The sequence below is a fragment of the Dysidea avara genome, chromosome 2 (genome assembly GCF_963678975.1).
Source record: "Dysidea avara chromosome 2, odDysAvar1.4, whole genome shotgun sequence".
Taxonomy (NCBI): Eukaryota; Metazoa; Porifera; class Demospongiae; order Dictyoceratida; family Dysideidae; genus Dysidea; species Dysidea avara.
The window spans coordinates 42980813-42995718 of NC_089273.1; the positions used below are offsets into that span (position 1 = coordinate 42980813).

General features: G+C 36.3%; 1 protein-coding gene across 1 annotated transcript; it reads right to left on the reverse strand.

Moving 5' to 3' along the window:
- Positions 1-1852: 1852 nt before the first annotated feature.
- Positions 1853-4371, reverse strand: LOC136247393 (tyrosinase-like). The gene is made up of 5 exons (XM_066039073.1): positions 4272-4371; positions 3776-4029; positions 3357-3657; positions 2534-3168; positions 1853-2476 (listed from the first exon to the last, which is right to left on the reverse strand). Exons 2-5 carry the CDS (start codon positions 4022-4024, stop codon positions 2159-2161), a joined length of 1503 nt encoding a protein of 500 aa, XP_065895145.1. The 5' UTR covers positions 4025-4029; positions 4272-4371; the 3' UTR covers positions 1853-2158.
- Positions 4372-14906: the final 10535 nt, after the last annotated feature.

Genomic DNA, 14906 nt, shown 5'->3' on the forward strand with positions numbered 1-14906 from the left:
ATTTGGAGTATATCCATGATAGGCAAATTAAAAAGAAATGATATCTAATTGCCACTGGTCTGGTTTCCTAATGCTAAAGAAATGGATACTCGTATTAACGTATAGACTATTCTACTATCCTGGCTACCTTAATTAATTGTGTAAATAATTGTTCTGACATCATGACTTTGCAATAAGTGAGTGAGGATAATATGATATCATTAATTTTGATGGCTTTCTTTCCACATGTTCGTTTGTGTGGGATATGAACAACTCTTGAGGCAATTAGCACACTAGATTTTTATCTTCAAGAATTTAAATGATTAGAGTCTAAAGATTACAAAGAGTTTAGGAGGCTTTACAATGAGTCTACATAGCTATATAAGAGTCTAAAGATTAAAAAATGTATCAATCACCAAAATAGATGAAATTATATCTAACGTCCTTAAAGAATTCGCTAGTGACATAAATGATAGGATAATTATTAAATCAATATTGAATAAGGACTTCACTTGTTCTGTGGTAGAAAAGGATGTGTCCTAAACAATCAAACATGCATCATATCATAATAGTAGAATATAAAATATTTCTAGCTGAATATTGTACTAATTCAGCATCAAAGGCATAAGTTTACTGTACAGTCAGGGCTACAGTATATCATGGATGGTATATGGTAATCCAAAGGCTGCAGCACAAATTGCTGTCAGATATTCAGTACTGGTCACTGTAAATCTCTAAAGATCATGATTAATTATCCTACCAAGTAGCATTCGTACAGCTTCCTTTTTATTATTGTTTTATCATAGCTGACATTTGTCAAAATAAACTTACAGGTACATAATATTATATCCTCGGCCATAGAAACTAGGAGAAGATTATGTTATAGTTATAACATTTGTAACTGAAATTGCCAAAACAGGGAATCTGGGCACAAACTACACCCCACCATGAAACAATTGAAGCCGTTACTCAAGATTAACTATACATTCAAGTATTTGTGGCACTTGTAACAATTCTTTAGGGAAGTTAGATAAATTTTTGTACAAAGGACAGGTTTTTCAGTTTTTTAATGATTTTTCTATTATTCGTAATCTTTAGATTCCTAAGCTTAGACACTCCTTGTAAAGCCTCTTATTGACTGAGTCCTTGTGATCATTAGACTTTAGACTTTAATCTTTTAAACCGTTGAAAAAGAAAACTGAGCAGCATCCAATGACCTAATTCAGTGTTTGTATCTGAATAACAGTTATGTCAACTAAATTAGTACAATAAACCTATAATAATTAATCTTCTGTGTTGCTATTAAGATATGATGCATGTTTAATTGTTTAAGATACTTCCTTTCCTACAAGTGTAGCCATTACTCAATATAGACATGTATGGTACTTGCTAAGAATTGTTTAAAGATATTTTTGTCAATTAGTAAAAGAGAAGCACAGCTTTTTCAGTTTTTATGGTTGTTCTATTCTACACAACGGCACTGTTAACATTGTAAGCCTTAATGGCAACCCAGAACTTGACTTGTAAACAAGATATACACCTGCTTGACATTATATCCCTAATATCCCACTATTGTTTAGTGCAAATTTATAGTGATCAGCTAAAGTAAACATTATGAACAGGTAGCTATGAATAATCAATGTTGAAACATGGAAAATTGGAAACGTTATAAGACTCTTTTACAGATCCCATGCAGTTACAATAATATAGTTAAGATTGTGTGTTGCACACTTCCTGCTTGCCATATCCATTGAGTCCAAATAGAGATCTGTGAGTGTTTAACATGCTACGCAACTTATTTGACTCTTGTTTTTCAATGATCTCTATTCCCATGTTTTAGTTGTTTACACCAGTTTTAAATGTTGTATGTGATTCCTGGAAGCATTCGTTTCTTAAAAGTGTGGTTCATGTAAATTTTTAACACAAAAATAATTAAAAACATAATGCAAAAATTAATAGTAACATTTATACCATGTATCTATACAATCAATTCTAGAATTACATCTATTATACTGTTACAGTAATTTCATTGGTGAGTCTGGAATTATGTACTAAAACACAATGTTGCTACTGTTCATAGAAAGTAAGTAAAAATAAGTTACAATCAATGCTGCCATAAAACTCCTGTTATCAACAGTGTTTAGTTGGATAAAAATGTCTTTCATTATTAGTCACATAGTTATATGATGTTTGGTAGGTCACAATAGTATCCAAAATTACGAGACCGTGTGAACATGTCAACGTTGGTACTGAGTGGGAAAAATGGAACCATAAAGTCATCATGCTGATGTCCTATGGTGGGAACAGTTACTGGTATATCATTAGGATACTCTGCATCAGGGTGTCGCTCCAGCCATTCATCAAACATACAATCTACCATGACATGGTGAGGCATGAAAAGAGGATCATTTGGTGATGACACCACATCATCCATTTGTCCTCTCTTATCAAGTGGAAGATTTGTGGCAAGATCACCTGCCCCAGTAATGGTATGAACCTAAACAAGAAAAGTGATATTATAAAACACACAATGACAAAATCATGCAGTACTTACCGTTCCATGCATTTGTTGTTTAAGTGCAATCAATCTCGAGCCATTTGACTTTGTGAGGGAACATTCAGGGTCAAAAGTGGGAGAACAAAAACACATTCTGTCTTTACGGCACCTACGTATATTAAAGTTAACATCAGCATCAACAAAACTTCGATAGTTTCTTCGTGATAGAAAATTATAAGGTGGTCTTTCGTATGTTCTAAAAGTCATGGCAAGATTTACTTGTCGACTTGTAGGCCAGTCAGGATTGTTGCTACTGCAAGGGTTATTTCCTGTGAATGGGCAACGTTGAAGGGGACCAGTGTTAACATTTGGATCACAAATCTGAAAGAATTTTTGCCAACATATTGTGTTCCATCCATCACCAACAATATCTCCAAATACACGAGGAAAACCACTGACATTCCTTGTTGCCCCAAGCCTCTTTTCAGTAAAGAGATCATCTGACAGTATTCCAGTAGATCTTTGAATTTCAATTCGCCAGTCCCAGTAAGGTAGCCTGAAAGTGTGATAGTCCAAGTGTCCCATGCTCTTTAACATGTGTTGTATTTCCCACTCAAACAACAAGTGAAAGTATTTGTGCCAAGTTGTGAATGCAGGTCCGGCATGAGCATAATCCAAACGAATTGATACGTCTAAAATGTAATATGACATTGATGTATGTAAGTATATATATATTAGGATTTAAAAGTCAATTAACAAGTGCAGAAATGTATGTGACCATAATTCAAGTTTTGAGCCATCAAATTACATCATATACACATGCGCACGTATCACTGCATGCAGATACAATGGATGCTTACTACATACTTATTTGCATTACCTGGTGTAGCAGAATCTTTTGAAGCAAAGTGGTGAAGCCACACAAACAAATTATAAAGTGATACATTACTCATGTGGAGATTTGTGGTTCCTGGAACTGCCTCTTCTAATACAGCCACGTACCCTGAGTCAAACGAACGTGACTGAACAATGGTATCAATGAATTCAGCCCAGTCACTATCAGTGTAGGTAGCAAGTGGTCGTCGGGGAAGAACTTGTGACTCAGAGCAATCAGGTCCATAGTGACCAAACTTACACCGACTACAGTCATATCCCGCATAATTTCCATTGCACTTACAGACCTGTGAAGAGAAACCACAATAATATACATGTCAGTACAACTAGCAATTGTACAATTATTATAATAACAGTCCATTATAGTAGAGTCATGCATAGGATCTTTTAAGTATCAGTACTAACCTTGGTGAAGTAGTGAGGCCAATTGCGACGCACATCAGCACTGTTTATGTCATATCCAGGCAAGTTCAAATCAGTACACTGTCCCCTACCAGCATCCTGTCCACACACACCATCACTTGTAGTTGGACAACACTCCAAGTTTTCTAGACTTGTAACATCACTGCATGCTCTTGGTATTTGACCATAAGCCTCCTGCCCCAACAGACATAGCAAGGCAATGGCCATGAAAGAAACTTGACCACTTTGCATTTTAACTACAGTGTACAAAAATAAGTTGAAATAGCTGCTGTAACACTCAATATGTAAGAGATAGACTAAGTGTTATTTAGTTATTTATTTATTAAAACTTTACAGTGTATGTGGTTGATAATTGATGTCATTTCACATGTATTGTATAGTTAGCTTTTCACATTAGCGCATAATTTGTGAGGCTGTAATTAGTAGAGATGGCCTATATGCCTAATGAGACTGACCCATATACATATGTAGCACTCACCTAGTAGCTAGCTTCAGTTGACGAGAGAAATAGTTAAGCCTTCAATTGATATTCCCACGATAGCTAATGAATCCAGAAGTTTTCAGTTAAGCTGCAGTTTGTACTCATGATTTTGTCTAATGTTCCACGCTTTTTATACTTAGTGTTTGCATTGTATGCGTGGGCTACAGGATATCCTGCTACCTAGCTACCTCATCCAATTTTTTTTTGAAAACTTCCGTCGAAAATCTGGAGTAATTCGTGTGCGTGGGTTGTATGATAACGTGATCTAAACTTCAATTTAAACTTTCTAAAGATTTTAAGGCTTTGCAGCACAAGTATACTACCTGGTCCTATATATACACTTAACAGCGTGGCTAAAGATTTCGTCTTAGCTGAATCATAGTGTACTTTATAGCTACCATGCACTGGTGTGGCCACTAAATTGAAAAAATCTCAGCAAACCGTTTATACCATTGCCATTACCGGACATGAAAAAGTAAATGCTTTTCCAAAAGCACATACATGGCAATCCATAGTTTGACTTGTGAATAATCAGTTGAATCTTTTTGGAATGTAATTGTATATTGGATCATCTAGTTTGTTTGTGTGTGCTTTATTTGTTTATTAGTCTCCTTGCTATTTCTGCATGTGCTGTGCTTTTCAGTGGCGGATCCTGGGAGGGGGGAGGGAAAGGTAAAACGGGCATGTTCCCCCTTTCCCACTTCCCATTCCATCATCCCTCTCAAGAAAAACTGCATACAAGATCGAGATACTCTAATGGAGCAGTCACAGTGTTCTTGAGGCAGTGTAGCTTAACTATGAAGCTGTGACTAAAGGTTCTTTATAATTTATACTTTATATAGTAAATACATTTGGTGAAGGGTAGTCATTATTGCTGTGACTTGTATATATAGCTAGCTAGCTACGTATGGCACACTGCTAACTACACACATGCTTCTCAATATAAGAGAGTTGTTGACAGCTATTATAATTGCATCAATTAAGAGATTTAAGAGACCATAGCAAGCAATTTTAAAGGTATGATATAGTTTCACATCTAATTGCCATTCTTTCCTAAACAAATATGAGTACTGACTCGTATTCAGTATAATACAATGAAGCCTCTCTAATCAGACGCTCATGGGAATAAGGAAATTGTGTAAAAATGTCACAATATTGATTATTAAAAATGTCAGATTATTGTAAGATATGTTGTGTAAATAAAGAACTTTTGGCATAGTTAATTTGACTGCAAATGAAACCATGCAGATGCAAGTTCTAATCTCCTGCTGGCTAATTTTATTGAGAAAAAAGTTTAAATGTTTCAATGTGTTCTCTGTACTGCAATCAAAACATTGCTATACTTACGTAGGTGATTTTTCAGCAAGCAATAATATATAGTTATGCAAACAATTATCTATGCAGTTTTATCAGCTCTTGTGAGTAAGAAATTATGGAGACCAGTAGACTTTTGTTCTCTACTCCTTCATAATAAACTTCTATCTCAGTAATACTGCATATTTTCAAAAATACATCATTGAATACTGCCCAGTTTTCATCTTCAAAGATTTTAAGACTGGAATCTAAAAGCTACTAAATGATCACAAGGATTCTAGAATGTTTTAAAAGGAGCGTAAACATAGGAGTATAAAGATTATAAGGAATAGAACAATAAAAAACTGAAACACTTGTATTCTTATTAAAGACAAAAATATTTAATTTATGTGAAGATTTCTTAAAAGTGCCATAAATGCATAAGCAAAGTTAATATTGTGTAAAGGTTTCACTTATTTCATGGTAGAAAAGGATGTATCCTAAACAATCAAACATGCATCATATCCTAATAGATCAATTACTACTAGGTGTGTTGTACTAATTTAGTTGACATAACTGTTATTTTACAAGTACCACAAATACCTGAATAAAGTTAATGTGAAGAAATTAAGGGCTTCACCTATATATATATATATTCTATGGTAGGACAGGATGTATCCTAAGCATGCATCATATCCTAGTAGTAATACAGAATGTCAATTACAGGTATTACTAGTTTTAATTAAGTATCAAAGACATTTTTATTCAGGGCCATGTAATGTATGGGTATACACGTACATCCTGCTCTATACTGCTGCAGTAGTGTGACTGTTGTAGCAAGCATACAGGAAGTGCATAATACACAATCTGTATTATTGTAACTGCATGGGATCTGCAAAGAGTCTTAAAACGTTTCCAAATTTTCATGTTTCTAAAAGCATTGTTCATAGCTACCTGTTCATAATGATTACTTTAGCTACAATATGGACTTGTCAATTTCATGCCCCACCCCCCACCCCAGGGCGTCCCCACACTCCAGGTGGGGATTTGACATTGCTTCTTGTCCCCACCCCTGGCAGTTGTCCAATTCATTGACCGATTTTCGGTAGTTGCATTTCTAAACAATAAAATCGCACTTGCTATGATTTTACTAGCTACAGCTAGCCGGTGACTAGTCGCATGCATGAAGTATGCGCTTAGTCATCCTTGAGGTGTTGTCAAATCCCCTACTAGGGGGTGGGGGGCATAGTGGGGATTTGACAGCCTATGTTGCCCCAGTAGTAGGGAATTTGACACCCGATTTGTCAAATCCCCTATATTCCCCCACCCCGTGGTGAATGAAATTGACAACTAGTGCACTAGAGCTATACAAGTCAGAACTAAACCGTTGTCCTTGTAAGACTTGCGTGCAAACCTCCAAGAGGTAACGCGTTACGCTTACAGCATCGCCGCTACAAGGTTACGGTAGCACTATAGTAGAAAAAATGATTTAGGGTTGGGACGTTTATAACAGAAAGGTGTCGACGGAGGTGAGAATTCGGGGAGAAGTGTGAAAACAGCCAGATTCCTATTCCGAGGTGTAAAGGATCTGTGAAATATTTATTCCTAATAATTATTTGTGGGTTGGAGGATATACATACGTGTGATGACCTAATCTCTGAACTTCCGGCATCTCATTATCGCATAGAGCAATGCGTGGTTTAAGGACGTGATCTAAACTTTGAACTTCCGTGAAAATAAAAGTTTCATGAACATATCATCTCAACCGTTTGTAGCTAATATCATAGGGTTCAATAGCTGCATGCACAGTATGGATGTTAGTTAAATGCAATTGTGTAGCTACAGATGCTACTGAAATACAGTGGTACATAGTCATTGATCTAGCCAATTATAATTATAGTCTGTCACTGATTCAGAGATAAATAATTGAAAAGGGGAACCACATAAACACATTTAGGACTGCCACCGATGTAACATTGGTTGTGAATGATATTAATATACAAATTATACCGTATCACATCCTGGAACACCTTACATAACTTACTGTATCGATATCTTTTGTTGAGTATGTTATAAGCAACACCTTGACTGTGTTGTGTTTGAGATTATGATACTATAGTTGTTAGTGAGTGAGTAGCCTGCCAAAACTTAAAGTTAGCACAGCTGTAGCTATGTGCTGGAGTGAGTTTGAGGATAGCCTTTCCAGCTTGTTAACGGACTGTGTTACAGTATATGGTGTAAGTGTATGGCATTGCACATATGTGACCGCAGGCTTGTGAAAAAGGGCATGTAGACACAAACTACACCCAGTCACACAATAGAGACATATTTCGGTACCACAATGGAACACTGATCTGCTAAGCTATATAATCTGCAAACCATAGTAAATGTTCAAAAAATACTTTAATTGAAAGTCATTAAAGTTTCAAAAAGTTATGTGTCAACATGCCATCTATCTCTTTCGCAGGCCGGTCACATAATTATGTAACATGACATTATGATGATGTGGGTAGATTTTATGGCTACACACGTACCCCTCGATATAAGAGAGTTGTTGAAAGGTATTGAAAGCCACCGAGATATTTAAGACATATGGAGCATTTTTCAAACAAATAATAGGAAACTTCAAAAAAGCATAATAAGCTCAGATCCAATTGCCTTCTAAATAAATGGCTACTCGTGCTATAATAGTTACTGTTGTCCGGGGTCTTGCTTCCCAAGATTGCACTGTCAGAAATCATTATTATAATTTCCTAATCCGTAAACACTACAGGAAGGGCAAATTTCCTAAAAGAGATTCCTAAGAAGTTTGTCCTGTCTTGTAGTACATGTGTTTGTGCATCAGAAAATTATGTAAAAACATTTTTTGCAATGCAATTTTGTAAATTACAGTTGCACATACAGTAATTTGCAATAATATGATGGTCATGATAATGAAAAGTGGGTGAGTATGTAAAATGACTTCCTGTCCACATGTCACAAATGAGTTCATTTGGATGGGATAAAGTTACCGAGCAGGATATATGATGCAATCATCACAATAGCTATTTGTTACGAGGCCTGAGGCATGTTGGCACATAAAATTTTCCTACTTTTTCAAGTTTCCATAGCCCATACCATTTTGTACAATCATGCTATGGCCTTGACATTTTCAGCATGCATTATTCAACAATCATCAGGCTTTATCACTGCACGAAAAGTAAGATGTCCTGCTTGTGTCAGCATGTAGGAAATTTTTTAAATGATTTCCTTTAGAATTTCCTATTTGAGTTATCATGCAGGAAATGTCCTTGAATATTTTCTGTACAATTTCCTGTTAGTGTCACATTGCAGTAAATCGTTTTAACATTTACAAGAAATGTAGATAAAATCGGTATTAAGATTTTTACCACATTCATGACTAGTGAAAATGCGGCTGTAAAGTGATCAAATGGATACTGCAGGTTTCATGTGTTTAGCTCAGTGTAATAATGAGCCAAAACTTGGTTCTCAACATAACATAGGTTTTCAACATCAGTGTCTCTACAACAATGTGTAAAACTGTAACCCATATTATGCTGCTGCAATAACTTTTTAGTGGTTATTATGATTATGAATAATTGTTATACTAAGGAAGCTCTATTTTACTTTAAAATTAACTTTACGTGATTCCCAGCCAGAATTGTATCTAAATCAACTGCACCATATTTCTCAGTGACTTACTGTGCCACAGAAAAAAGAAGCTATGACATACAGTGATGATACTCAACTCTTTAGGCTTTCAACATGACAATGTAAACAGTCAACACACGGAGCTAGATAGTTATGTACTATATGCCGGGGTAAATATTGCATGAATTTATGGCCTTAATTGTGTGTTACACTTTGTGTCTATGTAAAATATAGATGTTAGAATTTTTCATGAATGGTGACAGACAGTTGGGGAGTATGGCATTGTGACAAAGTGTTTATTTTAGTAAATATCTGGTGATGGCTTTACTTACTGTTTCAGCGGTTCACCATCTTCATGCTATATACTTTAATGTACACTACCTGGATTTGTGGAAAGGTACTGATTACTACAATAAAATAACCTGCACTTGGTTGCCAGGAGATAAGAAGCAATAGTGCATTTCATGAATATAACAATAAAGGTAATGTAAGTGGCTATGAATATTATACATGTACACCATAAAAATTTTCCCTAGTGTATATAATTATAAGGAAGGGAATTCCTTTACAGTTATGTGGGTGATTATGTGCAACATACTGTATCTACAGTGCAGTGACTAAGTTGATGCCATTCTAGCATTCCACGGTTATCGCTTGGGTGACATATTATTTAATGTTGCTTTACATTAATTTTATAACTGAAGCAAGCAATCAACTTAGCTATGATGATATCACATCATTTTACATATAGCTAGTTTCTGTGTGCATTAGCTGCATCATACTGTCTACAGCCTGATACATGATGCACGCAAGTCTACATTGGCAATATGCAATATGGCAACTCCAAACATCCAGTAAAATAATCTCAACTCTTTGGTCAGTCATGAATGAAGTAAACACAGTATACTGTAATGTTGCGACCTCCCCTAATCTCTGTTGAGGCACCACGGCCAACTGTGGTATATGCTATATAATCTCTCTCGCAATCCTATAGTGGATGGTACGTTGTCAAACCAACAGGTGTTATTCTTTGTGTCACTGCCACTGGGAACTTTCTGACAAGTGTATGTAATGTATGACAATAAATTACAAAATTTTGATTGTGTATGTGTACTATCAATAGTTCATAATAAAGAGGTCTTATAGTATGGACTCTTGGTACAAGAGGTTATTGGTAGACCTTTATTGCAGGAAAAAAAACACTTATGGCACTTAGATGGTTTATTAATTGCAATGTTGGTTTACAGTTAAATGGCTTCTATCCATGCAAGAATTATGATGTAGTAAGAAAGCAAAATGTTTGGATTACAGCACTCTCATATGGTGGTCTATAGCTAGTATCACATTAAAATGTTTTAGTTCACAGTTTACTATAGAGATTTGGAGACCTGTATGCCTTAATAACGTTATTAGATGTGATCATCATTCACATGTAGCTATAGTAGCTGGTAATTTGCAAGGACTTGCATGAGGAGTAAAGTTCTCCTAAAATTAGCTATACTGCATGAGTTAGAAGGGTAGTGGCAGCTAATTGGTCATATTCATAAAGTTGAAGAATTACACATAACTATATTCAAATGTTTTGGTGGACCTTTTGGTTAAATACATAAACTATAGCTACCTGTCACATTTCTTTGTTCTGTTGTAATGAGTTTCTGGTCACCTCTTAGCAGCAATGTGTCTCTATCATGTCAGCAAGGTAAGAGTTGTTTTAATCTCAGAGGCTCGTAAGATGGAATGCAATGCATCTATGTACATAATTATGTCCTGCTTAACTGTGTTACCTGATCCTGCATGGTAGTAGCTACAGCTTCATGTGTTTAAAGTGCCAATTTTTTCACAGTAATATGTGAAACACATTGCTCTTCAAAGCAGGCAGTGAAGTTATACCCATTTAGTGGCTTGAAGTAACAGCTGTTAGTGTCTTTGTGTCGCCAATGCTTGGAAGGACTTATATACTTTGCTATTCATACATGTAAGCATGGCCTATAAGCATTTCAAATCACAAAAAACTTCTATAGCTGCTAAACGGTCTGTCACTATCAAATGCTTGACTTTTAGTAGGCACAATCAAAGCTTGGTAATTGTAAGGTTTCGGCCAGGGTTGATGCTCAGTTGCTGTTGTTGCTTCCTTGAGCAAGAAAGTTTACTCACATTGCTCCAGTTTACCTAGTTGTTAAATAGGGACCTTTCTTAAACGGTGACTTTCTTGGTAGACCTACTTTTAAATGATTTTTGGTTGAATACATATTAAACTATAGCATTACTACATATCTGCATGTCAGGAACATGCATTGAGCATGTAGCAAGGTAAGTTTCAATCTCAGAGGTTCTTAAGATGGAATGCAATCCATCTATGCACATGTGTCCTGCCAATGATGGTAGCTAGCTTTTTATATGTTAAAACTAACTTAAAAGTGCCAAGTGTTCACAATAATCGGCACAGTGATGTGTGAAGTATATTGAGTAAAAGGTCTTCAAAGCAGGCAGTGATGTGTACGGCAGAAATCTACTCTATGAATTTTCATACTGGGAATCCACCACAGCGCATTATTTCATTAGTGTTAATGGTTATATTCATTTTAGTGGCTTGAAGCTGTAAGGCATTAATAAATAAACTAGCGTCCATTTGGTTCTACTTGGGGTACTTAGAGATAATGAGTTACTCTCTCTAGAATTCCTATGGATATAATTACATGAAAATAACAAGGAGAAAACATCCTGACCGCCTGGTAGACTCCTGTAAGCGTTTGAGCGTAAATCGGATGGCTGCAGGTCAGAGGCTACCTAGGTCCAGTCATGGATTTTTTCTCCTTTCTCCAACTTTTCAAACACAACTTCTGTAGCTAAAGTCTTTGAGCAGGCTGTAGGACCAGGTGCCCTACAGACCTTCAGCACTTGTGCTGTAAAGCCTTAATAAATAAATAAATAAAAGCAACAGCTGTTAGTCTGTGTGCCGATGCATGCATGCAAGCATGGCCTATACAGACATTATAAATCACAAAAAAAATTCTGTAGCTGCTAACAGTCTGTCACTATCAAATCCATTACCTTTGGTAGGCACAATCAGTGCTTTGATGCATGGAAAATTTTGATGTTGTGTAGTAGCCAGTGTGTGTGTGTGTGTGTGTGTGTGTGTGTGTGTGTGTGTGTGTGTATGTGTGTGTGTGTGTGTGTGTGTATGTGTGTGTGTGTGTGTGTGTGTGTGTGTGTGTTGGGCTTTGCTTTGTTAGTGTAGCCTAAGGCTGACTAAGAAGTTTACAGGAATGCATTCAAGTACATGAATATTTTTACTAGTCAGTGTGGACAATCTAATTAGCCACAGTACACAGGGGCGGATCCAGAGTTTGGAAAGGGGGGGTGCATTTTGCTGAATAGTTGAACACCAAAAAAAGAAAGGTCAACAACAATAATGGCTGTCCTTTACCAAGTGTATATACTATAAAGGTCATTATTCAGATCCTCATCATAGCTTCATAGTTAAGCTTCACTTCCTCATGAACACTGTGACTGCTTCATTAGAGTGATTGGTGATTTACTGCTCTATTAGAGTATCTCGATCTTATATGCATTTTTTATTGGGATAAAAGGTTGAGGGGGGGAGGGCACGTGCCCCCTGTGCTCCTTCCCCCCACCTGGATCCGCCACTGGTGCATCCACCGCACTAGCTATATGGCTGCGCATGGATGAGGTCACTGCTCCTTTCATGCTCGTATATATATATACCAACAGCATGTATGCATGCACAGATGGCACACAATCACCTTCGCTGCATGTTTCCTCCGATTATTCGCAGTTAATAACGAGGCTCTAGCTATGATGCAGCTTGTTGTCATCCAGAACTAGAACTGTGCTTGTGCTCCATGGCAGACTTACCTGCAGGTATAGCTATAAAGGCTGTCACAGCATTAATGATCGTTCGTAGATATCGCCTCTTCCATCTTTTTCCGCCAGTTTCTAGCGACGCCTTTGCTACAGTAGCTAGCTACAGTGCTACACGCATTTGGCAGCTACAAAATCACATGTTGCTTGCTGGCAAAAGGAGTAGAGGATAACACTCCCGGATTGAGAATCAACTGGGTGCATTCCACAAGCACTCATCATCTCTAATACATCTACCTCACAGTGAATTGGTTACGTCTACTTTATAGATGGCTGCAAGTGCAACATTACAAGAAATTCGAGACTGCTTTATTAGAGAGTTTTGATGATATTTAAAAATATTTCTCCTGTTGTCTTAAGAGTAATTCAGCAGGAAACCATATACTTGTAATTCCCTTACAGGTGGTCAGCTATAGCAGATCCAGATTCAATCTTGGCAAACTTACATTTCAGAAATTACTACAGTTTTTCTCTTTACTGGCACTTCTTCACACAAAGACTCTCTTTACTTTAACGTTTTGGATAATCATGACAACACACAGCACAAAACTACTTACTTCAAGCACTATTTGTAGTCTCCCACAATCAGGTTAGGATAAAGGCACCTCATAAAATTACACATTATTAACTATCTTCTATATACATGATAGCAAACAGTAAGTATATTATCTAAATTGTCATACCAAGTAATATCCTGCAATTTCTATTTTTCCCATGTCGTCCATAATAATCCCTAAATCATAACTTTTGGAAAGACAATTGTGATTTGAAGTGCATAACTGCTGTGTATATTTGTCATATTAAGAGTAATAACATTTGTGCAACAAGGGGTTTATGGTCTTTCGGTAGCATGTACTTGGCAGCCCATCATTTGATTTGTGTGCAGTTGACATTTCATTACAGTATATACCCCCAGCCTATAGTGAGTGTAATTTGAAGGTGATAGGTTAAACACAAGAGGAGGTTCTGAAACTTGAAAGTTTGAAAAGGCTATAAGACCCCTTTTTGCAGATCAGTCACATTTACAAACAATTTTACACCAGCTAGAATATCAGTGGCATGGTCATGATTTACAATCATAAATTTAAAGAATTGTTTTTAAATAAAGTTTTGTTGATTACTTGATATTTTTAATCACAAAGCAATATGGTATAAACGAAGGTTAGCCTGCAGACTGTCCCTTAGGGATATACCATTATGTATGCAGATGATTGTGGACACAATAGGTAGCTATGTATCATTGTGGTAATCAATCTAATTATATACTTATGCTGGCATTTGGAGGTGGTTATAAATCCCTAACGGTATATAGAAAGTTCTGCAGATCTCAGCACATCTGTCAATACTGCAGGAGAACTGATTCTACTTCCACTTGCAGTCTTTCACGACTCTTTGATCAATCTCATCATGACTTGTTCAATAACTAGCCAAACCAAAATCTACTACTTTGATGGACAATATGAAATCCTTGTTGAACAAAGCAATGATGCAGCCAACGATGAATAATTGTTGTGTAAATAAAGAACTTTTGGCATCGTTAATGTGACTAGTAGCAGCAAATGAAACCATACAGATGCAAGTTCTAATCTCCTGCCGGCTAATTTCATTGAGAAAAAAAGTTTTAATATTTCAATGTATTCTCTGTACTGCAATCAAAACATTGCTATACTTACGTAGGTGATTTTTCAGCAAGTAATATTATATAGTTATGCAAACAATTATCTACGTAGTTTTATCAGCTCTTGTGAGTCAGAAATTACGGAGACCAGTAGACTTTTGTTCTCTACTCCTTCATATAAACTTCTA